The 25,856-nt window shown below is 48.7% G+C and overlaps 2 protein-coding genes across 12 annotated transcripts in view; one reads left to right on the top strand and one right to left on the bottom strand.

Annotated features, from left to right (window-relative positions):
• Window positions 1-1,259: 1,259 nt before the first annotated feature.
• r3hdm1 (R3H domain containing 1) lies at window positions 1,260-25,323 on the bottom strand. 6 transcript variants are annotated; one of them, XM_084667538.1, is made up of 27 exons: window positions 25,184-25,323; window positions 18,519-18,735; window positions 17,296-17,506; window positions 15,538-15,594; window positions 14,977-15,066; window positions 12,927-13,059; window positions 12,552-12,630; window positions 12,365-12,424; window positions 12,120-12,260; window positions 11,838-11,946; window positions 11,642-11,737; window positions 11,396-11,421; window positions 11,173-11,226; window positions 10,866-11,089; window positions 9,482-9,763; window positions 8,853-9,010; window positions 7,985-8,101; window positions 7,222-7,461; window positions 6,900-7,023; window positions 5,018-5,181; window positions 4,673-4,824; window positions 3,979-4,082; window positions 3,203-3,375; window positions 2,951-3,083; window positions 2,723-2,820; window positions 2,440-2,524; window positions 1,260-1,883 (listed from the first exon to the last, which is right to left on the bottom strand). In XM_084667538.1, the coding sequence occupies exons 3-27, from the start codon at window positions 17,464-17,466 to the stop codon at window positions 1,540-1,542; spliced, it is 3,414 nt and encodes a 1,137-aa protein (XP_084523664.1). In that variant the 5' UTR covers window positions 17,467-17,506; window positions 18,519-18,735; window positions 25,184-25,323; the 3' UTR covers window positions 1,260-1,539. The 6 variants fall into 6 exon arrangements, with proteins under 6 accessions (XP_084523664.1, XP_084523665.1, XP_084523667.1 ...); XM_084667539.1 differs by having other exon boundaries at window positions 4,673-4,827; window positions 15,538-15,588; XM_084667541.1 differs by having other exon boundaries at window positions 4,673-4,827; window positions 15,538-15,585.
• Window positions 25,324-25,469: 146 nt separating this feature from the next.
• zranb3 (zinc finger, RAN-binding domain containing 3) overlaps window positions 25,470-25,856 on the top strand; it is a 36,079-nt gene continuing 35,692 nt past the window's right edge. For 5 of the 6 annotated variants that reach the window (XR_014724718.1, XR_014724717.1, XR_014724719.1 and 2 more), the window contains exons 1-2: window positions 25,488-25,609; window positions 25,764-25,785. The gene's annotated coding sequence lies outside the window, so the exon portion shown is untranslated. Of the gene's footprint in view, window positions 25,610-25,763; window positions 25,786-25,856 lie in introns of all 6 variants that reach the window. The other variant, XM_084667547.1, reaches the window with a different exon arrangement.

The following is a 25,856-nucleotide window of genomic DNA, read 5'->3' as shown; positions in this document are numbered from 1 at the left end:
TGGCGCTGGTGGACTGTGATTGAAATTAAATTCCGCCAGAGGGCGCCATATGCTTGAAATGTTGATCGATTTGACAAGTTTTACCGTTCAAGAAATAAAGATGCTCGTCTTGCGTCTGTCGTCATTGTACAGATTAAAAGGTGTTTAGGATAACGTTAACATTTGGGGATAATCGTGCCTTTGAAGAGATACATGGTGTAAGACAATAGTCATGGGTCAATTAACAGTAAAGCCCTGTGTGCATCCTAAGTAGCTAGACATTCCGACCTGCAAAAGCAAAACAGCGAGACTCGGAAAATCCGGGAGACTTGGGATGTCTGGATGGAGGTCCACATTGGAAATGACAGATTTGAACACATTTGGTGTAAACATTTATTGGTTTCAAACAGAAATAAAAACAACTCGCACCAGCCAACACTGTACATCTCTCATGAATCCACACATAAATAAATCTAAGGGGGGGGGGGGGGGGGGGGGTGGAGGGTGGACTTTGCTGTGTAAATCAACGTGCACACATTTTTCCAGGGACCCTAATGATGAATAAACATTTCAATTCAAAATCGTAGGAATTGGGTGTTTCAACAAAACGGTGTGTAGTTCAGAGGACAGAATTGTCACAATGTGATGAATAATCATAATAATTCTGTTATGATATGCTGTATTTTATCCTAAAACCAAATCAAAAATCAAAAACACAATCAAACCAACGCTTTCTCCTCGTGCCAGTGCAAAGATAACATTCAAGGTGTAAAATGGTGACTGAATAACTTAACACAACTAGAATTTTACCTTGGGAGTTGTCCACAATATACAATTGGCATTGGATGTTTTTGGGCTTGTTGGAGACAGCGGAACCCAAGTTGTGAGAAGGCACGAAAAACAAAGACTAAAACATTCTGTAGCTGACCGAGTGGGAGACTCTGATGTGGTGTTTACACGGCACACTTGTGGAAGGAGAAGGGCTGAACCAGCCACGTCCCACCTTGAGACCTAAACATTCTTTTATTGAATGGTGCGTTGCTGATTGAAATGGAACATTCGTGTAACAAATGGTGTCAGAAACCGAGCCGGATCCGACCAGTAGTGACGAGTACTTACCCGAAAGAGTGCGTGTTCGAGAATAACCAGTTTTAGCAAAATTATAACCAAACCAAAAACAAAAGTTAGAAACATGCTAACCCCAATCCGTTAATGTTCTCAAGCCAATTTGATATTGATTAATGTTTTTGTATCGTTTTTTTTTTTCTCTCAAACATTGGTACTGGCAGGTGTTTATTTTTGTTCATTCTCCAAAAGTAGGGGTCGGTACAAAAAACAACACATTCTCAAAGCTTCTAGAACCCGTGAAAACCTGTGACGCCAACGCTAGTGTCGTGAGAGTGGGGTGGTGGTGTTGGTGGGGTAGAGTGGAGGTTGGGATGATGTTGGCAGAAGCAGGAGGGGGGCATCAAGTGGCCGGAGAGGAGGGGGGTGGGGGGGGGGGTTTAGGCACAAGAGCACCCTTTCCTCCACCTCCCCACCCCCCCGTTTGGCACGCTGCTACTGAGAGCTCGCCCTCTCCAGGTCGGCGGTCTCCTCGTGTTTCTTGCTAGTTCGGAGTTTGAAGGTGGTGAGGGGGCTGGCGTGGCGCAGCAGGGCGCTCTGCGCCGCGTGTCTGGAGGGGAACGTGGCCAGGATGGTGTAGGTGGAGGCCAGGTCGCTGCTCTCAGTGTTCCTGTCCCCGTTGGTGCCCACCCCGGCCGGCCCACACCGAGGCCCCGGCTGGCCCTCAGACAGCCACCTGATCATGGCCCCTCCTTTGCTTAGCTCCCCCAGGAGGCAGTGCGCCTCGTTGCGGCTCATTCCCTCCGGCAGGTCCGTCACCTCCAGGACTCGACCGTTTACTGAGCAGGGAGAGAGACGGGCATGTCTTCAACGTGACGGCAAAGAAGACACTGGGAATATTCTTTGACAAACGATAATAACGTAAAAAATACAAAAACTGACAAGGGCTCATACACAATTACAGAAAAGAATCTCATCCCTAGACAAAATCAGCACATTTCCGGTGCCTACTTTAGGTGCTGTGGTTTCATTTGCCAGGTGTGAAATCTGCCTCGTCTGAGAAATTATTCTGCTTACATTTACAAACACCCACCCCCTCAGCACCTTCAGTGCACAGCAAGCACATTCTCCCAGTCCCCCCCCCCCCCCCCACAAATAAAAGTGAATAAATGGATGCTGTATCAATATTTCTGCCCCCAACAAATGTAAGAATTGCAGCAAAATACAATATACTTTAAATCTCCCTATACATTTTAGTGGTCATTTTTCCAAGTTGAGGATGTCTGATTTGATAAAGAGACAGTTCTGTTTGAGTAAGCAGAAGCTGGGAGTGAAACCGTGACCATCACCGTCAAGAGAGACCTTCTAGCCTAGAGTGAGATCCCTCTCTATTACCTGGTTCACCTACACTGAGATCTGTAGACAGAGATTTCCTGGTGGGCTTCCTCCCTCGGCCCCCATGCCGGACTCCCATGGGGCCCTGCGGGAGATAAGAGGCTACTTCAGATGTGTGGACTGGGCTGTTTGGGGGGGACAGTGAGCACTGAGCAATAAGAGTCCATCCAGGGGGTGGGAACATACTCAGTTGATGCGATGGAGGAAGCCAAGGCTTATGAGCGTCAATGTCCAAACAGATCAAAGCATCGCGTCATTGTGTGTGCGTGTCCTGGTTACCAACCTGGTGTCCGGGGAACATGTGTGTGCCGTGCAGCAGAGGGGGGCGGATGGAGGGGTTGTACTGGAGGGGCTGACCCAAAAGGGGGAACCTGGCATCACCTGGACGCGTCGCGACGACGTGACGAGACAAAGAAGCAGTCACGCCACACTTCCCTTTCAAATCCCTTGAAGCCTTTAACGCTAAGCGGGCTGGGAACGTGAACTACATGCACCCATCCAGGGTCCTCACCTTGTCCAGGGCCGAAATGTCTGGGGAAGTGGTGCGCCATGATGGGGATGGGCGCCATGCTGGCACGGGGGTTCTTCATGGAGGTGAGGTGCGCCGAGGTGGGGGGCGGGGCCGGGGAGGAGGCGGGGCTGTTCTACAGACATGCAGGAGAAGGAGGGGTCAGGGGTGCAGGCTGGAGGAGGGGGGGGGACACTGGCTCAGCACTCTGTGGGTGCCCGGGTGTTGGCGGAGGAGGAGGCAGGTGCCAGATACCTGGGAGTTGTCCGGGGGGATGATCTCCATGGACCTCTGGCTGCGTTGGTGGTCCAGGCTGTAGTACTTGGTGTGTTTCCACTGGGGGGGGGAGTGGGCTCGCGGCTGGTGGTTGGGGGGGAGAGCCAGCTGCATCATCACCATCCCGCTGCCGTGGGGGGGCGGGTGCATACCTAGAAGCCCGGGGGGGGGGGGGGGGGGGGGGTCATTCCTCTGACTTAGGAAGGTGGGAGCAGAATATCCTACCCACACACACACACATGTTCTCAGCCATTACACGGAGATGTGAGTGCTGACTTTCTAATGAAGTACTGTTTGTATAAAGGCCTAGCTCAAATGAGGTGCTCTGCAGGGGTTATCGGACAAAACATTTACGCAGCGACGCACCCGTGTTGACTTAGGGATGATTAAGCTGCCTGGTTGTCCCAAATCCAGTTACAAGGACAATGAGCTTATCGGTAGCCATTATCTCGGAGCACCCCAAAAGTAGCCAATTAAACGTGTTTACTGGAAACTGAAGGTGAAACTGAACCCCCCCCCCCCCCCCCACCTCATTACTGTCCAGCTGAAAAAGACACCTCTTTGGTAATTATAATATGAGGATAATAGAAGGTGGAAACGTGGGCAGGAGGAGCCAGCTCAAGGGTAACAGAGAATCGTGCAGAAATGATTTTTAGGGGGCGGATGGCTACACACTTCGCCAAAAACTATAGCATTGTATAAAAATGTATTTAAAAAAAAACCAAGGGTGTTTGAAGGTGACTGTGTGTGCTCACCTGAACACTGCTGTGCTGGGTGCGGCTGGGATCCGCACGGAGACGACGGCCGAGGAAACTGCATCTGCTCCGACCCTGGAGGGGGCAAGAAGCCTACCGTCGAACTGTGGAAACACACACACACACACACAGTCATCTAGGCTGCCTAGGGATACAATGAGCCACGAGCAGGCTTGCAGCCTGGTTGAGGTGTGCCCCTGTAGCAGCCTTGGCCTCTACAGGGATGGATGAAAGGAGAAGCCTGTGGAAGCGACCTGAGACTGCAGCTTGTTACATGAAGACAGGCTGCAGCCTACCTAGCACACAGTATATATCATCTTGAAGGCTGCCCCACAAACAAAGGATGCTTTCGTTTGTCTGGAGGGGGGGAGGGGGGTGTGTGACCCCCCCCGCTTCTCCTCAGCCCCCTCCCTCTGCAGCTCTAATCCCTCGGCCTGGTCTCTGATTGGTTCAGGGCCTGTGCCCTGTGCTTGCCGGAGGAGGAAATTAATTACATGTTTGTTTTCCCAGGACTGGCACTATTAATCAGAGATAATTACAGACCTTTCGACACTTGAAAACTAACGCTGGAGATGAAGATAGGCTGGAGTTTCACAGTTGAACAGCAAACAGGGAGTTGGAGCCGCAGAGGTTCCTGGCCCGCACAGCGACGCACGCACACACACACACACAGTGGATGTTTTGTGCTGCGTACCTCATGGTGGCAGGCTGATTGGGTGGTATCATGCTGTAGTAGACCTGCATGCTGGTCATGGGCACGGGGCCCTGGCTGGAGTGGCTGGAGAGCACCATGGGCTGAGGGTACGCCTGCTGGGGCATGCTGGGGGATCCCTGGGGCATGGACACCTGCTGAGCACACCGCAACACCACACTTTAGATCTCTTACTGGATTTGTCACGACAAAACAACGAGTAACTAAGGTGGGTGTGAATTCACCCCCTTTTCAAATTGGGGGGGGGGGGTTATTCAATTTCCGGAAGGGAAAAATAAGCTCACATGACCATACTAACATGAGTGTGTGCGCGCGTTTGTGTGTTACCTGATAAGAAGGCATTGAAGGATACTGGACCATCATGCCTTGCATCTGGTTTCCCATAATGCTGTGCTGCTGCTGGCCTCCCACTAGATTCGGATTGGCTGCTTGTTGCAGCCCCATGACACTCTGGTAGCTCTGGGGTGGGTTTGGCATCACGGTCTGATAAGCTGAAGGAGAGAACGACAGAGGGAGAAGCACACTTGCCGTGAACACTCGCTTTGTCGACAAATAAAACACACGAAAGAAGGAGGCCAAACAGAGATCCTATTGTCTACTATGAATATGCATGGGAGGACGGGATCGGAGATCGCTAGGAATATGTTTATATTCGAGCAAAAATAGTCGGGCTTTGAAGCAAGTGAATAGGTTGATATAAATCATGAGATGACTGAGGTTTCCAGCGTGCTTAATGGCCAGAACTGGGATGTGGGAGGCGTGTGAGGGGTGCTGAGTAAATGTCAAGGTGAGGCAGGGGGTGAGGCAGGGGGTGGGGGCCCCTCCTTAGAAAGTCATCTTGACGAAGGAGGCGTCCTTTTGGAAAGGTGGAGGAATCCTTCATGTCAATGAGGAGAAAGTGGGACGAGGTGAAGGGTGAGAGAGAGAGAGAGAGAGAGAGAGAGAGAGAGAGAGAGAGAGAGAGAGAGAGAGAGAGAGAGAGAGGACGAGAGAGGACGAGAGAGAGAGGACAAGAGAGAGGACGAGAGGGAGAGCGAGAGAGGGAGCGAGAGGCTACAGGGTTGGCTATTTTTACCATCAGTCATCCGCCTCCACTTGCAAACCATGCATGAAATGACTATTATATCAAACTCACACCATCCTGACAGAGAGCAGTGAAGGAGATGTTTGAGAGTGTTGGCCTTATAACAGAAGAACGCGTGAAGGGGACGCTGCATATTGGGAGCCCTTCAAATCAGTAGGACCACCGAGGCCAAAAGTGAAACCCTGGATGATGCCTAAGACACCTGAAGCAGAGGAGTGAGGGGCTGAAAAAGAGACCGGTTCACTGTGAGAATCATAGGCCTCTCAGACAGCGTCCCGGCCCCGGCTTCAGCCTCGCTGGTTCCGCCTCGCTGGTTCCGCCTCGCTGGTTCCGCCTCGCTGGTTCCGCCTCGCTGGTTTGGCTCTTCTTGGTTCGTTGCTTCTGTTCTTTTCATCTGGATTCAGGTTCCCATCCCTGCAGCACCAGCCCGTGCCCAATTAAGACCAATAAATCTGAAGACTTTATTGCACAATTTGTCCACTCAATCCTCACTTGTAATAAGTTGCTACACCTTTATTTGAAGCATTGCATTTCATCACGGCCAGGTAGCCCACTGTTTTACCAAACGACATCCCTCGGCAGTGGCAAACTTGATGATGCAAGCCGGTGGAAACAGCTATTAGCTGCCGTGTGATTGGCTGGGGAATGGCGGCGGGAGAGTCCGGGCTGCTGCAGAGAGTAAACAGCCTCATTTGTCCTCCCGTGACTCGCCCTGGCTCCCCCGTCCGGGGGAGGCTCCTGATTTGGGAGCGGACGGCTGATGGAACGGTTTGGCAGCCAGTAAAAAGATGCGAGCTGGCGCTAACTACCCTGTCCCCCGCGGTGTCGAAAAAAAAAAAAAAAAAAACGGAATACGGAATGAGAACGGGGGCGAGTGCCTGGGAGAGAGCTCAGCTCATAAAGACAAACATGATGGGGGGGGGGGGCGGCGGAGAGGGTGAAACAGATGAGGTGGTAAAAGAGAGGGTGTACAAGAGAGAGAGAGAGAGAGATTAGCTGCCGTTCCGAGCCCAACCAGATTGATGAGGAGAGACAGTCTGATGCTGGAGCTGTACAATCTCAAAATGACTGCCTGGTACCATATGGGCGAGTGAAAGTGGAGGCCGTGCTCGTGTGTGTGATTACCTGTCGGCTGGGGGGGCAGGGGCTGAGGCTGGCTCTGGGGGTTGCTGTAGTGCACTGGGGTGACAGGGCGATAGTGCTGGTTGGAGTGCGAGTACTGAGCAGGGGCACAGTAACACGTAGTCATCTGACACAGAGAGAAACACACACACACACACACACACACACACACACACACACAGAGAGAGCGAGAGAGAGCAAAAGAGAGCGAGAGAGAGCGAGAAAGAGAGAGAGGGTCAGTGTTGTTCAGCCTGGACTGTACATCTGTACATGTCTCATCACAACTAGGGCAACACTAGACTAGGAGATCCGAGGATTGACCTACCTGCTGAACAGGCTGCTGGATATAGGTCTGCTGCTGCATGACTGGCTGGCTCATAGGAGGGCCGGGGGTGGGGTAGGCCTGGGCCTGGCCCGGGGGGCCCAACATGAAGCCGCTCTGCTGTTGGGGTGCCTGGAGGACCACCTGGGTGGGGTACATGGCGGTGTGGGGGTCGGGGCCCTCGCCGGACGCCTGACGCACCAGGCTCATGTGGCTGAACTGGGCACCCAGCCCGTCCTGTTGCTGCACAAGGACACACACACACAAGCGCACGGTTCATGGTGGTACCCAGGAAGACCAGGCTGCCAACTGGATCACCCCTATCATCTGAGAAAAGCTGTTCTGTCGGAAGCGTTTTTACTGGTGGATTATTTAGCCCTCAGCATCTGGTGGGATCAATTATTCAAAGCTGTTTCCACTCCTTTAATTAGTCATAGAGGGATATCTTTGGTTTGAGAGAAGAAAAAGTAATAATCAAAAATGAGGTCAGAAAAGAGGTCATCAGAAAGCATGATCCAAATGGGTGGTTGGTGTGGTGTGGAGTGCGGGGCCTCCATATGGCTTCAAATGTAAACTTGGTGTACACGCACCAACCCAACCCAGAACAGCCCTAATAAGGACTCATGTCTACATGTGGCAGTGTGCGTTTGTCTGCCAACTCCTTAGATACAGGGTCACCACACAGCAGGACACTATGTTAGCATTCAACAAGGTGCTCAGGAGGCCTAAGGACATGGATGGGGAGAGAGAAGAGAAGGATAGGTACCACAGTGTATTGTTGGTTAGGGTTGACAGGCAGGTACTGAGGAGGAGGAGGAGGAGGAGGGTAAGAGATGGTTGAGTACTGGAGAGGCTGAGCCGAGGGCTGGAAGGAGCGGGGCAGCTGGTGGAGGAACAGGACATAGGAACAGACAGACAGACAGACAGACAGACAGACAGACAGACAGACAGACAGGAGAAGGAAGACTCAGTGAGAGAAGGCAAAGGTTCAAACGATGGGAGGGGTCAACACCAGATCGACACACGCACTCGCTCATCATTACCACACAATTGGAACAACCGTCAGCATATTCAGCGATGAGTAATGTGATAATGATGAATGCTCTACACATCGCCCTGCTGTAGGATACAATGACCATGCTTCAGGGAGGAACATGATGTCAGAGGCTACAGAAAAAGGACTGACAGACGTTTCTACTTTGAGAAAAGGCTCCTATCGGCAAGTCCAGACAGAGACAGCCGAGGTGGGTTCATGCAGGAAAGACTCGGTCGAAGAAGAAACAACGCGCGTACATCACGAGCACTAAGAGTCCTTGTCAGACAGTATCAGTGTTGTAACTGGCTCTCCCGCTTCCTTCCCTCCGTGCTTTCAGGGGCCGCCTCAGGCCAGAGGCAGCCCTAACTGACTGTTTATGACCTATACGCGTCTTCTACTGCGGTGGACTGCGGCGAGCGCCTCTGTCCTGGAAGGCCTTATTAAAAGCAGCCATGCCCTATTCCACCCTGCTGAGAGTCGTTGGGAAGAAACGGACTGTGTTGATGGTGTCGGAGGCAGCGAAGCATCCAGGAGGCGGGGGTGTTGGAGAGGGGGGGGGGGTCGAGCAGACGCACACCAAACTGCACACCAAACTGACCTGGGAGAGGAGGTGATTGGCGGGGGGGTGGAGGGCAGCGGGGGCTGGAGGAGGGGGCTGGTGGGTCCTGGCCTGCTGGGAGCTGTTGCTGCTGTTGCTGCTGCTGCTGGAGGGGTTGTACACCACAGGGCTGCCATCTGGGTTCACAAAGGGCTGGCCTACACAACAGGACACACACGAGTTGAGATGGATCCAGAAAGGCATCGATACATCCTACTGAACAATCCTCAACATGTTTGCCCATTTAAAAAGGTTTAATAACATTGCGTGATAAGCAAAATAGCTCAATAATATTGAACTCCAAACCTTTTAAAGTGGAGATACTGAATGACTACACAATGCTTCCTCATTACATGCTATGGGACTAACCGGAATAAGCAGGCAGCAAGTACAAGATGAATGAGTGGTGTTAGTTTTACAATGCATACATTTGGGAAAAATACATAAATGGGATTATATCGGACCCCCCTAAAAAAACTAAACAAATGAACTGGTACACGTTGAACCAAATGCAAAACATGACACCGTACACTGAACACACACAGCAGCACACAGAGAGGCAGCCCTGGCTGCCCTCAGGTGGGACCAGCTCAGTGAGATGGGAGGAAGCTTGGTTACATGGTACCAACCTGTGTGTGGGTTGACCAGAATACTGCCAGGCGGTATCCCTGCGGCTTCCAGCGGAAGCAAATAGTAGCTAGCGTTAGCAGCGGCCGGGGCTGGGGCTGGGGCCAGGGCCGGCGCCAGGGCCCCCCTGCCCCCCTCGTACTGCCCGGGGCAACTACTGCCGGCGGTGGGGTAGGGGACGGGAGCGCCGGGGCTGGCTTGGGTTAGAGCTGGGGTAGGCGGGGGCAGTTGGGGACGAGAGAGCGAGCTTGTCGAGGAACCTACACTACCGGAAGATTCTGAACCTGTAAACAGGGAGCAACGAGAAGAGCTTTACCTACAGACACAAGAGGTTAGCATGCTTAGAAGGCTTCTACAGGGGGGGGGGGGGGGGGGGACTTCCAAGGGCACATCCAGGCAGGGTGTGTGGGCAGGGGCGGATATGGAAGCATGAATGGATTTGCTACATATCTTCCACGGACTTGCAGGCCTGGGAACATGCAGTTAGTGTGTTAATTATGCAAGTGTATGAGCGTGTCATATATTTCCGTTCCTGCAGCACCCTGCTAAAGACGATTTCCTGGATCTCCCCTAAACTCTTCTCTGATGTCGGACATCAAATGTATCAGGAGTGGGGAAATCAAACATCCGCAAACCAATTAATTCAGACTTGTAATGACGATGCAATCTATCAGGTTTTTAAAGATGGATACAAAGAAGCTAGAGCACAGTTTGTGTGCTGGTGCATGCAGGTTGTTTTTGAAGGGGCGTTTCAACCCTGAATGATGGGTTTCATGGAGAGATGAGCACATGACAGAACTAACAGGCACAAGATGTCTTCCACTGCAGCACACACTCTGCTGTGCAAAGTGATGGTGCCTATCCTCGTCGTAAACAACTTCAAAACAACCCGAGCAACAAACAAAAAAGAAGCTGGGTGCAGTGCACTGTGAAAATGGTATTGCACCCCCCAAAATAAAAACCTGATATAAAATCCTTTGCATGATAGTGAAGGCAGAAAAAAAAAAAAAAACTAAAGTGGATTGAAAGTTGAGAGAAAATTGGTCTCCTGTCTCTCATCCATCTCCATTTTTACCAGGATGCTGCTCACAAGCGCGCAGTGAGAAAACCATTTCAACCATCATCTCATCCGGGAGGAACCTCTGTATTACAGCGGAGCAAAAGTTATCCCAGCGGCTCTAAGAACTAGTAAAGGAAATGAAAGATGCCATCCTTGTCATAGAAAAATGTTTCTATCGATGGACTTACAGAACTGTTCGGAAAAAAAAGAATTCTTCACTGTGGTGTGTTTACAAAGCATATTGGACAGGAGGGGCAGGGTGGGGGGGGGGGGGGGGTGGCGTGGATACGGCACACCATGTGTGGGTGACGGGCTTCTCCACTCGCCTGTCTTGGAGAGGCGCCCCGTGCCTGTGCTCTTGCTGCTGGCTGTGCTGTCCCCGCGGATCAGGACCGAGATGCCGCTGAAGCTGCTGGCCTTGGTCATGGCCGGACGCAGGTTCCGGTTGGAGCTGTCAGAGTCCGTGCTGCTCCAGGGCCGCGGGTCAGAGTACTTGGGCTCGTTCTCCGAGCTGCTCTGGCGGCTGTTGCCAGAGCGACCATCCCTCAGTCTGTGGGGGGGGGGGGGGGGGGTTAAATGGTTCAACAGGATCCCGTGTCTTCTGAAGAGGTCTGGTGCTCTGCTGGGACATACCTGAAGATCTGCCGCCTCTGTTGCGTGCTGATGCAAGCCTCTTCATCATGCATTCTGGGTGGACAGTGAAGAGAAAGAAAGAAAAAAAAAACAGGAAAAAACTAAAGGTTAGCTCGCTAGAGGGTTATGGGAATGTAACCATTCATTCATTAATTCAAAAAACGATAACACGTTGCAGTAGATAGAAACACATCACACATCTTGATCTGACTGAAACTCTTACCGTCTGTCGAGATGGAAATGATCACCCTGAGGGGGAGGGGAATACAAAAAAAAAGACAACTTGATTATGATGACGCTTATTTAACATACATCTTTTAATGGAAGATCATGATAGTACATGATAATTAGGTGTCATATCACTCAACCGTAAATCTTGATCAAGTACACAAAAATAATATACAGTATTCCTGGTATTCACAACTGGTTTTACTATTAGGTGGTACACCATTTTCCCCCAAATTCTCACATCTTGTGCAAATATCCTATCTCTGGCTCTTTGGTACTCCTCCTCTCTCTCCTCAATAGATTTGCTTCTCCTGTCGTCTTTCAGGCGCATTCGTATCTGCAAGGACATGCACAACTTAGCAGCTGTGGCTGTGGCACCAGATTGTCACGCTTTCACAAACATGTCACCGAGAGTGGCGGCGCAGAAAAACACCTACCATGCTGTCCTCCCGATCAAAGCTGGAGTTGTCTCTCTTCAGGATGTAGCGCTTCTGAAAGTCCTCGCTTTTGTCCTCTTTAATGTGTTCTGAGAATTTCTGATCCGGTCTGAAGGAGAGGATTTGTACTGTTGTTGTTTCGCAACATTCTTTTGACAATAAATTAAAAAAAAATTCTGAACATTCAGCTATTTGTACATATTAAATATGTACCACTGTGTACTCCAGCTTGTTAGCCGTTTTCAATTCATTAAATCTAAAACCAATTCCAAAAGGACTTACATTCTGGTATTGCTAGTTTTGTTAATGATGACCGATTTCCCTGTTGGATCCACATTGTGATCCATCCCAAAGTATGCAGCGACTCTGTGTAAGAGCATTCTGTGGTATGATGTCATGGGAGGAAACTTCCTCTTCTGGCTTCTGGAACAAACAGAAGGTTGGTCTATATGAGGCTCTGGTATCTAAACAAACGTCGACAGAATGAATTTGAATTTAACTACATTTATTTATATTTTTTCATTTACTCGTTATTGTTGATAAAATCCAGAATGTCCTGTTCCAACTTCAACAGCATCATTCTGTCTCTGTAAGATAAATGGTTAAACAAGTATTAATTGAAATTGCTTAATAAAAAAATAAAATTGCCATTAGTCACAATGCAAGTAAAATAATTCAAGACATTTTGCCATAATAGTCACAGAGTACACATACCTAGGGTTGTTCTTCAATGTATTGACAAGGAACTCATGGAGGTCTATGCCAGTGGAGTCTGTATAGTCTTGACTGGAATCTAAAACATAAGGCAAAACTTAGTTCAATACTACAACAGTGAGAGTGTGTGTGTTTGTGAACAGTGCTTTAACAAGATTCAATTTTCAATGTTTTTCCCTGAAAGCTTCTAGACATTTCTTCTCTTGGGAACCCAGTTTATTAGCTTGCTCTAGGCGCTTCTGCGATCTCAGTTTGGTGGTTTCTCATAGCTACATGCTGTGTTTGCAAAGGTTTCTCTTGTCTGAAGACAAGGTTGTTATTTCCCCTTACTTAGAAAAGTCCAACTGTCCTCTCCAGCCCCCCACCCACACACACCTCTTGACAGCATTTTCCGAGGCATTTTCTCTGGCTTCTCCACCTTGTCGCAGCTCTTTTCCTTCTCTTCTTCATCCTTGGCAGACAGTTCCTCTTTTTCAAACGACTGTGAGATTTTAATATGAATTCTATCCTGGAGACAGAAGAGGGAGGGGGGGGGGCATTAACGTTATTGTGCACAGTTAAAGAGGACTTCAGACAGTCATTAATAATAGACATTGTGGAAATTTGCATTTAATTCTCGGCAATCTCTCTCCCTTTCCCTCGGTGGGAAGTTAATTAAAAATTGGTTTTTAAAGTGTTCTGCTCAGCAAACAAGGACACCCCGAATATGAGCACATCTCTAGTTAAGCTGGGTTATTACAGGAAATGTGTTTAAATGAGAATTTAGGAAAACCTCACAACGTCTGTTGTGATAAGCCTTTATACATAATCGCCTTGCTAATTCATGTATGGATTAATCTTGTTGATTTGGCACCTTAAAAAAAAAAAAACTATTTGGAGGATGATCAAATAATGGTCTTATTTTTCTTACAACAATAACTTTTTTTTGTTGCTAAATTCAACAATTATTCTGTGATGTTCCCTTCAGCTTTATATTGGCCTACTCCTTCATTGTATTCCTCTAATTTAGTATCTGTAAAATCTCCAAAACCTTGATTGACATCATTCAACCCCAGTAGACTTTTCCTCTCATTATTGTCCATCTGCACCACAACAACACCTTGAAAACTGGTTTCCTGAGTGGCCAATGAAGGATTGATTCGACCCCTCTTCTCCACCACCACCTCTTTAACCCTGAATGTCATTCCCACAGCTGAAGCTCTGATTTGCTTTACTGTTGTTAGAACAAAATGGCAGCTGAGTGGCCGTAGGAACACAGGTCGTTTCGACGCAGCACCTGGTATTAAGAGTGACAACTGAGCTTGGAGCCAGGAGGACCAGGCCTTACTGAGACAGGTGCAACAACCTCACTTACTAGTCAAGGACATGACGCTGATTAAAGAACTGTTTCCTTTCAACACCAACAAGGTTCTCAAGTGTCTCTTTCATTGGATTTACCGTCACACCAAAATAGATGGTTATTTGTATTTTATGAAATAAACCTTAAAATATGCATTGAATACATTTTTTTTTTTTTTTGAGGGTGAAGGCATATTCGATTAGAGGCATAATACAAACATTTTGCTAGAAGAAATGCCATTTTACTCTCTGAGAAATCTTGTCTCAAAGGAACAGGTGGAAACATCCTAGCTGAGGGAAATATCTGTGGAGCGGGTATTCAATTATACCAATCCACATACCCTCTGTCGCTGACATGTGAAAATTGTATTTCCCAGAGATGATTGATGTGAGTAATACCACACAGTAATACTACACACACACACACACACACACACACACACACACACACACACACACACACACACACACACACACACACACACACACACACACACACACACACACACACACACACACACACACACACACACACACACACACACACACACACACACACACACACACACACACACACTTACTCACTACCGCGGTTGTGGGGGAAACGGTAGTGGAAGGTGGTAAGGTTTAGTGGTGACTGCATGGAGGCGTGGGCCATTGAGACGAGAACCAGCACTGTGACACCAGCAACATGAGCCAGAGGTAATGGGGAGGGGAGGGGGGGGGGTTGGTACAGTTGCTACTTGGTTTTGACAGAGCGTGTAGAGAGCCACAGTTCCTGATGTCGCTACACTGCAGCGGTCCTGCAGGCTGGTGTCCATGTACCATCTCCGCAACGAGATAGCGCTAGCACTGTGCTGCAGCTCTGAGCGGGGAGGAACATTTGGCATTCACACGGACGACGTCCCATAACTCCCATCTGCTCCCTCAGACCGCGGCCAAGCTGATCGAGCTTGTCCACCACATTAAACTGGCCCAGGACATAAAGACTGGATCAAGTGTCCCTGTGGACAAACACTGCCATGTTTACATTCAGACGTTTCCTATGAAACCAAATGTGAGCGAGGAGACTTGATATCCGATTTACCTGAGGTTCTGCAGGCAGTTGGGTAACGGGAGGAGGAGAGGACTCTTCACAAACAGCCAGGCTCCGCACTAACTTTAACTTTGTATTGGACTGGGGGAGGGCGAAGACGCATGGAGTTAAAGGGATTCCTGATTTGACTGAGAAAGCTTCCAACTGAACACACACACAGAGAACGGTGACAAGTCCAAACACAAACCACAGGGTGGACACAGCAAGGCCAGGGAGCAGACACAGTGTGCATGAGACATGGGAACGTTTCCCCAGACCACATGGTCAGTGGGATCACGAGTCGTTCCCTTCAGCAGCTCAACTCATTTGTTCCCTCTCGAATGTCATGACAACCATGCTGCCTACAAAGAGTGCAGGGTGGGGGGGGAGGGGATTGCCAAATACATCAGTCATTTTAAGAGCAGGCAAAATCTAGGATATCCTCAAAAATGATGAGGCTAATTAATCTTAGCTGACAGAAAATTGCTGAAAAAAAAAAAAAAAAAAAAGTGGGTGCAAAACCGGTGGGGCTCCAAGCAAAGACAAGCATCTCTACATGCGTCTCAACTGTACCTTTGACCTCTTCCCGGCCTGCCCGGGTGACAGAGCAGGCTGCTGCTGCTGCTGCTGCTGGGAGGGCAGCAGCGGAAACAACAGACCGAAGAGAGGGAGAATACAGAAAGAAGATTTGAAAAGGCGTTCCTCCCCCGCACAGGAGGGAAAGGTTACATGAATACAGATTTTGTTTTTGGATAGATGCATGTCAAACCATTACACCCCCCCCCCCCCACACACACACAAAAAAAGAGAAGAACTGCAAATCAAAATGAGCCACAACAACTTTATATTCTTTCAGCAGTGCGAATCGAAGTGAATGAGCTATCAATGCACAGCAAAAAATAATAATAAAAAAAATACAGGAAATAATTGACAACTGCCTGCTTTGCCCACCCGCTGTGCCCTGTTTCCTTGTCGAGAAGAGCAGAGGACTGTTCTGAGGTGAAGAGTGGAGCGGGGAGAAGCCAAGCGGGAGTGAGACTGTGTGTGTGTGTGTGTGAGAGAGACAGCTCAGTGCCTCTGTGCTTCATGCACCAGCAGTCGTGTGTGCAGTGTGTGTGTATGTGTGTGTGTGTGTATATGTATGTGTGTGTAAACAGACGGTCTCTCAGTGGCAGCCTGAGAGAGGCTGGCAGGAGGGAGGGAGGGAGGGAGGTAGGGTGGGGAGGTAGGGGGCTGACAGGAGCTGTTGTCTGAACTAGAAGCAGCCGTTCTCCTCTGCTCCGTGTGTGCACACTCGAGGACTTGGTCCTGACGACACCTGCTCATGCCCTCTAAAAACCAAGCAAAGGACACATCCCTGCCAGGCCCCAGGGCCAGATAACAAAAATTGAAATTGAACGTTCACATTTAGTGGTCGTGTGACCGACGAGGAGCGCGGGGCGCAGGGGGGCGGACAGTAGGTAATGTGTATCTGTGAGGGGAACGCGTGCACTTTGAGCGCACCACTAGACCAGCTAATTGAGCAACGCGGAGAGGGGCGCAGTGAACAATGTGAGGGAGATAAGAAAGCGCTGGAGTCAGCACAAGCGCCCCACGAGGCACCTGCCGCGCTCAGGGAAAGTGCCAGAGGCAGATGGCGGCAAAGTCACAGAGCCTCGCCTCCCCTCCTTCTCCTAACCCCCTCTCTCCGTCTCACTGTCTCACTGTCTCTCCCCCTCTCTCCGTCTCCCTCTTGCTCTCTCTCCCCCTCTCTTTCTCTCCCTGCTCTGCTCCCATTCCGTCTCTCAGGGTGACACACAGGAAGTTTGCAGATAAGCCAGGATTTGAGATCAAGATTATCTGGCTTCCTTCTGCCTGGCTCCAGCCACCAGCCTGGCCTGGCCTGGTTCCTATATATACACACTCCTGCGGCCTGGCTGTCTGTCGCATTATTATTACCTCCCCTCCCAGACACAGCCCCAGTTCCTTACGGCTAGACAATGATCTATTAAAACATCAAAAAGATCCTTTATCTTCATCTCTAAAAAAGGATTTGAATGGCCGGTTTTCAGTGTGATTGATTCAGATTCATTAGCAAGTCAAAGCCCTTTGAGGTCAGACTTCCCTTTGTAAACAAACAAAAAAAATCTGCCATAATAACTCCCTGACAAAACCCTCTTTTAATTCCCACCAACGCAAAAATATATAAATAATAGTAATAGCACATTGAATGACATCTGAGGGACCGAATGACTGCAGTCTGTGCCCATGCCTTGATATCAAGTGAAGGCTGCTAAAGGTCTCATCTTTTTGATTGAGGCGAGAAAAGTCTTCTTGTCGCTGGCCGTTTACCTGCGCCTCCCTCTTGTTGTCGCGGTGGCTCTCGTCTCCGTCTGGCCCGTTGTGTTCCGGCCTCTCGGACGTGCTCGCGCCCGCCTCGAGCGTAGCGTCCGTCTGCGCCGCCTCCGACACCCTCATGGTGTCCGTCTGGCCCTTTCCAGTAACAGTATCAGACATCCTCATCAGACACGCTTACTGGGAAGCTCCACCAAACGCTGGGAACCTACAGGACACCATACACACACACACTGCTTTTCTCTGCTGGAGACACTGGAAAGGGATGCAAAGTACGGCTGGCAAACACACTGAATTAAAATAAAAAGATAGCCAGTTCAGAGAAGCGGCAAGCAGGGAAAAGCTAAATATATATATACAGTGTTGTTTTTAATGTATCCATCATCAGGGAATAGGGTGACCTATCCATGTCAAAGGGGCTGGCGGGGGCGTCAGTTCTTGGTACTAATTATGCAGTGGGTTCTATGCAGTAGCATGGAGAAGGAGGGGGAGACATCTGGTACATGAGAGCTATGATTAATGTGTTAATTAGCACACAGCCCATCTGATTCACTGGTTGACACTTGAGCACAGCGAGACACACACACAGAGAGAGAAAGGCAGAGAGAGAGAGAGAGAAAGGCAGAGAGAAAGGCAGAGAGAGAGAGAGAGAGAGAGAGACAGAGAGAGACAGAGAGAGAGGCAGAGAGAGACAGAGAGAGAGGCAGAGAGAGAGGCAGAGAGAGACAGAGAGAGAGGCAGAGAGAGAGGCAGAGAGAGAGGCAGAGAGAGAGCTTTCATGGCGACAAACTCCAACCACCATTTTCAGCAGATTTATACTCCACCCCTCTCCACCGTCTAGCTGTGTGAAGGTGTTTGTGTTGATCAACTCCTAATACATCCACCACCCCTCCCATTTTCCAACCTCCATTACATCTATTTGACTAATGAATGCCTGTTTCTGCGGGAGTGATGTGTGAGCAGTCTGAAAGGGCGTACGCCGAGTGGAACTTGATCAACATTAAATTGTCATCTGGAAGCGGTGACAGTGGGTGAGAAACCCTCCAATGTGGCAATGCCAGTTCCTTTCTGTTGGTCTGGGTAATTGACTTCCAGCTAAGCAGAGGAGCTATTCTGACACTCAGACACAGCACGCCCCGGTTCAAGTTGCTGACTTTGAATAGCTGTCGTTCTCGGCGGGGGCGGGGGGGGTTCAGGGCAGGGAGAGCCCCCACACGTACTTGGTGCTGCTGGGCCGTGGGTGAGGTGACGTCCCGCTGGTGCGAGGGCTGAACCCTGGGTCCCTTTCGAAGCTGTCCGCCGGGTTGTCACTTGTGCTGAGCCTGCCGCAAGCTCTGAGAAAGAGTCCCATGTCCCTATCGCCGGGCCTGAACAACGACCACGCTGCTGCTGCTGCTGCTGCTGCTGCCCTCCAAGCTGCTCATTCCCCTCAGAGGCCTGTCACACAGAGAGAGAGAGGGAGAGAGAGACACAGACAGAGAGAGAGACAGAGGGAGAGAGAAGGGGCAGGGTCAAAGGGCATGCTCTTTCAAGATCTGCTACTTCAGGACACAGGGTCATAGGTCACTGACAGGCTGGTCCACATGGACTGGCAAAAGATCACAACTGTATGTGTGTGTGTGTGTGTGTATACAAATCCTGCATGAATAGAATCAAGAGATAGGATGTATGGGATGAAAGTGGTGAACTCTGCCAATGGCAGCCATGTAAAACGGAGCATTAAGCTTTCTGTCTGCAGCAACAGATTTATCAAAAAGAATAAAAAAGGGGAGACCAGCCAGCATTTTTCAATGAATACACAATGATATCTGAAATACCAATTTGCGTAAGTCGTCTGCAGCCAGTAACACCCTACAGACCAGCCTTCGGAAAACAGACAGGGCACACTGAGCTCCTCCATTCTTCATGGCTTGGCCACAGAGGACCATATTTGCCCAGGCTGGCTCTCTCCCCTCTCTCTAATCTCCATGCCGGCTCTGGAGGCTGGGCAGAGCGCCATTGCGCTAGTACCTGGTGCCAGTCCTGGCTCCCGGTCCGACACGCCGCCCTGGCGTGGAGCCGCATGCTCGAGAAAGGTCAAGTGGATTCCTGCTTTACTTTATAATCTCCCACCCACCCCGAGGTCAAGACTGACTATAGGACGCTCTCAGATGACTACAGATCGGGCTCCGGTCGTTTCTCAACACCGACACGACGAGCGTACACGGGTGGACCGTGCTGCAGAAGACGGGGCAGAGGGTTGCATACTGATAGCCTATCACAGCAAACAAAGAGTGGCAGCGTGCTGAGGTGACTGTGAGCCCGGCCCTGGGGGGACAGGGAAGGGAGCTTAATAGAGGGACAGGAGGAGGCGGCAGGGTTCAGGAGATCACCAAGTGTCACTGTCAGTTCTGCGTCGGTGACATGGGGGAGAGGGAGTCAGTGACAGGGACAGGTGGCCCCCGCGCATGCTAATGGCCCAGATGCACGCGAGCACGTCGACGAGCAAGCCGCTTCGCCGTAAGCACAAACGCACACCCTCGCATACATAAGCACCGATGTGCGGAGAGACGGTACGACATTTACACACACACACACACACACACACACACACACACACCCCTCCGCTGTTTTTCAAACCCCACGGATAACCTTTTGTCTCCCTTCACTGAAACAAAATCTCATCTGTATTTCAGAGTAGCGCTGGGAGGATGAACCTTAAAGAGCTTCCCTTAGGCATTGTTCTCTGTCAGAAGCCCCTCTTCAAACTGCCTTTATCTACATTCCCATAGGTGGGTAAGTACTATGTACACACACACTTACTTTAGAGTCTCTCCATTTGCCTGGAATGAATTCTGAAAAATCTACAGCGGAGGTCAAGGAGGCCAGACGCAGAGCCAGCGGTGCTAATCACACACCTGCTCTAAATGGACCACTCTACAGCAATTATGCCTGTTGGAGTCAGTGAATAGGGAATCGCTCCACCGCCGTGCGCGAGGCCGTTCATGCACCGGGCCAAGAGCAAGCTACCCCCACGCTGGCCTGCCCCCCCCCCCCCCTCCATTCTTCGTTGACCTTTCCATCCTACGCCCCCACCACACAGCACGCACGCTTTGCCGAGAGGGCTGAGGAGAGCTGGTTGAAGAACCGTTCTGCAGAGCCATAGAACCAATGGATCTGCGGCGAGAGCACTCGGGGTTCCGAGCAGATCTGGAGTGACGGGAGACAGACAGAGCCCAGCCTGCAGGGCGGGGGAACATCAGGAGGGGGAACCGCACACACACAGATGCTCCTCCTGTGTGTGAGTGGGATGGAGATCAACACAACAGCCCCAGAACAGAACCCAGATAAGGCATATCTGCATTGCTCTATGTTGGCTGAGCCTGCAGGGGGTCCATGAGCTCTGCTTGTATGCCGTCTCTTGCACGCACACTACAAGTTGTGTTACACCAGCAAAGACTTAGCCGTCATTATACAGGTTTAGGTAGGTTAATTAGTTTGCGTATCACAAGAGGAATAGTATTAATGGGCTACCACAGCTCTGCCTATAAAAGCTGATTACATGATACAAAACGTATCACACATTTACTATTCAGACTGACAGTTACTGTTACAATCTGTATTGGCACAACACAATTTAAAATCCACCCTACTAAAATGACAAGATAGTAAAATTATTGAAAGTCCACATGATATGATTTCAACATCCACACAAGGAACACATCAATGAGATATCCTCATTAATTTGTACCATTAGAATGATTAGTTTATTGTGAAAGTCAATGGTAGAGGCAAACAGACAGACATCAAGTGAGCTAGATTAACGCATCTGTGGTTTAGACTAATTACTGATGCTCCTAGGGACTTTAATAGCAGTCCTCAAGGAGTACGGTAATCGATATGATTGATTTCAATGTTGCACTTAACTGGCTTTATAATCCCATATCTTTCAACAGGGTTTGCTAATCGCAAATGAGGAGCAGCTGTCGACAAAGATAATTGGACCCAAATCTCAGAGCAAAAACAACATTTCATTTCCACGCCTATCGAACTAATTTCAGGTATAAACTATTATTGCCCAACAACCTATTGCAATGTACAACACATCGAATTAACAGTAAAACCACGAAAGAATTAATCGCTTGTCCCAGAATGCTATTTTTCAGGAAGGTGTCCAATTAGGCGGAAAAACAATAAAAGCGGCAAGTAAAGCGCACCGATATATCGGTCATAACTATAGTTATGATCTACAGACAAGTGCGATACATGCATTATAGCGCTGCGTCGGTAGTCATTAAAACCATGTCAACACACCTGCACAACAAACGTGAAGACGGAGAGAGCCGGGCCAGCTCCGGCGAAAAACAATGCAAGCTTCTTAATGGCTTATCTATGCTAATGAGCGCACTTATGGAGAGACAGGCAGAAAAGCACTAGGAAGCAGAGCCGCAGCTTCAGTTCACTCACAGGCAACCTTGCGTTGCTTCATTAAAAACAGCCATTAGTACCATGGCATGAGAAATATATTGCCTGTCAGATAACATTTGGCTGTCCGGGGGAAAAAACAACAGCGTTATCCACGACTGTACAATGTCAGCTAAGAAAAAACAAACAAAATAAAAGACATAAGTCAATGACGAAAATATACAAAAGATAATGCAGTCCGTCTTTGTCTGTACACAGGTATAAGTAGAAGTAAAAGAACATGGAAATAGTAATTTACCAGAGGCATCCCATTCTACTATTACCCCAGACAACCTCACCACTCCCTCACCTATAGTAGAGCGCCAATCTTGCTTTGCTGTTACACAGGACCTACCTGCCACACACTCGCCCTCATCATGTCCACTGGTTGAGGCGGGTTTAGTTTCCATAGTACAGGAGGCAGCATTTGCTGAAGGGAGGGAAGCCGCTTGGAGCCAGCTCCCAGGCAGCAGCCTCTCGTAGGCTTGCGTGTGAGAGTGTGTGAGCGTGTGTGGGTCGCCGGGGTCTACCTGCCAGAGCCCATCAGCCAGCCACTCGGCCCCAGCCTCAGAGACAGTGCCAAATCAACAGCTGGCCTCTGTGATGTCAGCTCCAGCTCAGCCACTCACAGCAGTCTGCAGCACGGCGCAGGCTAAATTGGGCTCTTCATTAACCATTCTGTTGCCCTGCCGTAGTGTGCGCTACTAGTGGAGAGGAGAGGAGGCGATGGGACGGGAAACAGGAGTCAGGAGCAGAAAAGGGTGGATAGATAGAAAACGAGAGAATGAGGGGATGAATGAGAACACCGGAGAAAAATTAGTGGAGAGGGACAGGAAGGGGTATGGAGAGATGGAAGAGACAGAGGGAAAATGTAAAAAAAATAACAGAAAAATGACAGTGTGGCAGCGTGTAGGGCAAACAGTGGAGATTGGAGAGATGCCTTCATGGAGGCAGTTCTGATGGCCCAGGTGGGCACACGATGGGAGGGGACAGCCACCGAGAACACAGGCTGTTCATGGTGCACCTTGCCATTACAGTTGGCACACACCGTCTTTTGGCAAGACTGGACAACAACAACCGCAAATGTGCCATTCGATAGCACTAGTAAAGCCGCTCTGAAGGACTCACAGTAACAAAGCAAGTCTAAATGACCATGATACAGTAGTTTAATTAAGAGAAGCATAGGAAGTAAATATGCTCAATAAAGATAAGGTTGAAAACTTCTGAGGATGAATATAATCGAGACAAATGTTGACTGCTGTTTTGATTGTTTAATTTGGTTCACTCCCTGAGCCCTAGAAACAAAAGCTATGATAGACAAGCTGGTGGTGGTGGTGGTGGTGGTGGAGGGGGGGGTCTCCTTGTCCCTTAGCAACAAGAGCAAGTCGCTGACAAGTGATCTGATCCAATTCTGTGGCATTCGTTATGCTCACATTATTGCTGCTGCGCATCTGATGAATGACAAACAATATAAAGACTTTGCGATACAGAAAAGAGGATTATACTATTTAAATGATAACCATGTTGGTGGGAAAAATAAAGAATGCCCATTCTCATGAAAAATGTTGATTTCCCCTGAAAACCGTTGAATTATTAAAGCCTTCACTTAAGAGAAATCAGACTACTGCAGCATCTCCAAGCTTATCAATACTTAATAACTCCTTAAATTCCAAATGTCCTACATCTGTCACTGGAAAAGGTGTGCTGTTACAGTAGTGCTTTTACAGTAGTGCCCTACTGTGCACTAGCCTTCCTTTAGATTTCAGTCGCTTCACAAACAATAGGATACCTGGTAGATCATCCATGCTCCTATATTGGAAGGCATGCTTGCGTGGTGCTGTCATGTTGAATACCTGATGTTTGTTTTAGCTGCAGAAGGGCATCAGCATCTTATGTGACTTCCTTTTGAGCTGTCTAGCATTCCTAGATCGGCAGTCTGCACAAGACAGAACTTTCTTTTTTGGGGGGGGTTAGCCGAGTAGCAAATCAGTGGGGAAACAATCGTTCCCTTCGAATACGCACACATACAGTAACTTCAGTTTTTTTTGTTCCATTTTTTTCCCCATATTTATAAAAACTTTGAAAGAATAAATGACAAAGGCTATTCAATATTCTGAATTTACACGCCTAATTCAACCATAAATCAGGGGTTGTGTCAGTGCACTCCTAATTACAGACCCTCTGGCTCTGAAACCAAACTGTCAAGCCGTGCATCAACATTATTAATGGCAGGGTGAGACAACCAGGATTGATTGTTAAAAGCTACGGGGAACTCACACTCGTCACAACAGTAGGCACTGTAATGTCAGTGAAACTGTTTGGTTAAGACAACATAGGCTCAGTCTAGAAAGCCTGGACTTATCATCAAGATTGTCAGTTCTTGACGGCTTCCACATTTCAGCAAAGCCCACAAACATGTTTATGATGACAGAGGTCACTGAGCGAATCTTATCGTCTGGCCACACAAAGCAACAGCCATGAATGGATTAGAAGAACATAGTGCTATGAAGGGACGTGTTACATTATATGTTGAGACAGTCCTCTAATGTTGCAAGAAAACACTTAACTTGCTCAATGCAGTTCATTATTAAAACTTTTCAACCGCAAAAAACAGGTATATATTCAGACAATAGTTCTCAAACTTTTCTAGCTTCTGTCAAACAGGTACTAGTACTTCTGATGAACAAGCACCCGTATAAAGAAGTGGACAGGCCAGCTCATAGATACCATCTCCAGTATCGCAGACAATCAATGCTGACGTTTTACCGGCACTGTAGGACAGCTACCACAATCTGTTTGCAGTTAATGTAGCTAGCTAGCTAGTTAGTTGGTAAAGCACTGCAAAGTTGGCTGGTTAGGTAGTGTTACTTGTCTAACATATGCTGTAAGCTGGATCCCTAAAACGTTGTAAGGGCCTTGCTGGGTTGGTAATATGCTTCTTAGTACTGGAGAGAGCTTGTCATTGTGTACCAAGGCCTTTGGCAAACGATTGACAGTGACTCAAATAGAAACTAGCTAGCTTCTTGACCATTTTACATAGCTAATCTTGCAAGGTACCGGTAAGTCATTAAGTTAGTTAGCTACAACACCGTGGGCCATTTGGTATTCAACAGAGTATGGTCAATGACAATGTGTTGTAAGAGTTCTTCGTTTAGCAGAAAGATATAATGTGGTCAGTTGTGTAAAGCCGAGGGCGGTGCGGCCAAGGATGTTTTTATGTACATAGAATTCAAACATCGACAACCCCACTGCACTGCCAGGAGACCCGGGCACCGTAAACGAATTACTGTGTTAGCTATTACTGTGTTAGCTATTGCTAGCCTTTATTGCTATGCTACTAGCTAGCTAGCCTTCGGAGATAATGCCATTTGCCAACGTATTTACATTTTGTCCTAATCAATAACAATGATACAGTAAGATAAAAAAGCAAATGTTGCCTTACCAATCGCTTCAGAAGAATAGTAAACGTGGGTGGACAAGTATTGTAGCTACTTCTCACTGTAGAAATCGGCAACAAGCGTTAACAATCAACCTGACTGGGTAGCTTAGCTAGCTAGTAGTAGAGAGAGTGACAGCATATCCGGTGTTATGCCTAAAAGTGAATCCATGCGGCATTCACTCTCAGCATGTGCGCGCGCTCCCGCGTCCGGCCAAATATAATACTGTTTATGTTGCTAACGTAATTACGATTTAAACTCGTCTGAGAATTACTTTTCAAGAAAAGTGGCGTCACATTCATGTGCGTTGTAAGTTCGAAGTTGATTTGGTCCACGAGACACTCTAGCTAAAAAAACAAACAAGAAATACACACTACAGATGTCTGTTCATGCGTTGGTCCAGATCCCGCCTTGTACTACACATTCATTGGGTGAGTGAGATATGCATGTCGACACAGAGCACCATGAGCTAGCTAGCTAAATATCGTCATAGCAAGTTTGAAAGGGTTTAGTAGTCCACTCGAGATCAAACATAAACCTGCATCTGACAACTTTACAACTAGTTTTCAATGCTTCATTTTGCAGCCAACAATCTCGGAATCTTCTGGTAGGTTGTCTTCCCTATTAGTCTTTCTTGTATTGCCCTAGGTTTAGTGGCACGGCAGCAAGTTAAATGGT

The sequence above is a fragment of the Hypomesus nipponensis genome, chromosome 12 (genome assembly GCF_054491055.1).
Source record: "Hypomesus nipponensis isolate SF chromosome 12, ASM5449105v1, whole genome shotgun sequence".
Taxonomy (NCBI): Eukaryota; Metazoa; Chordata; class Actinopteri; order Osmeriformes; family Osmeridae; genus Hypomesus; species Hypomesus nipponensis.
This window is presented reverse-complemented; position numbering and strand designations above follow the sequence as displayed.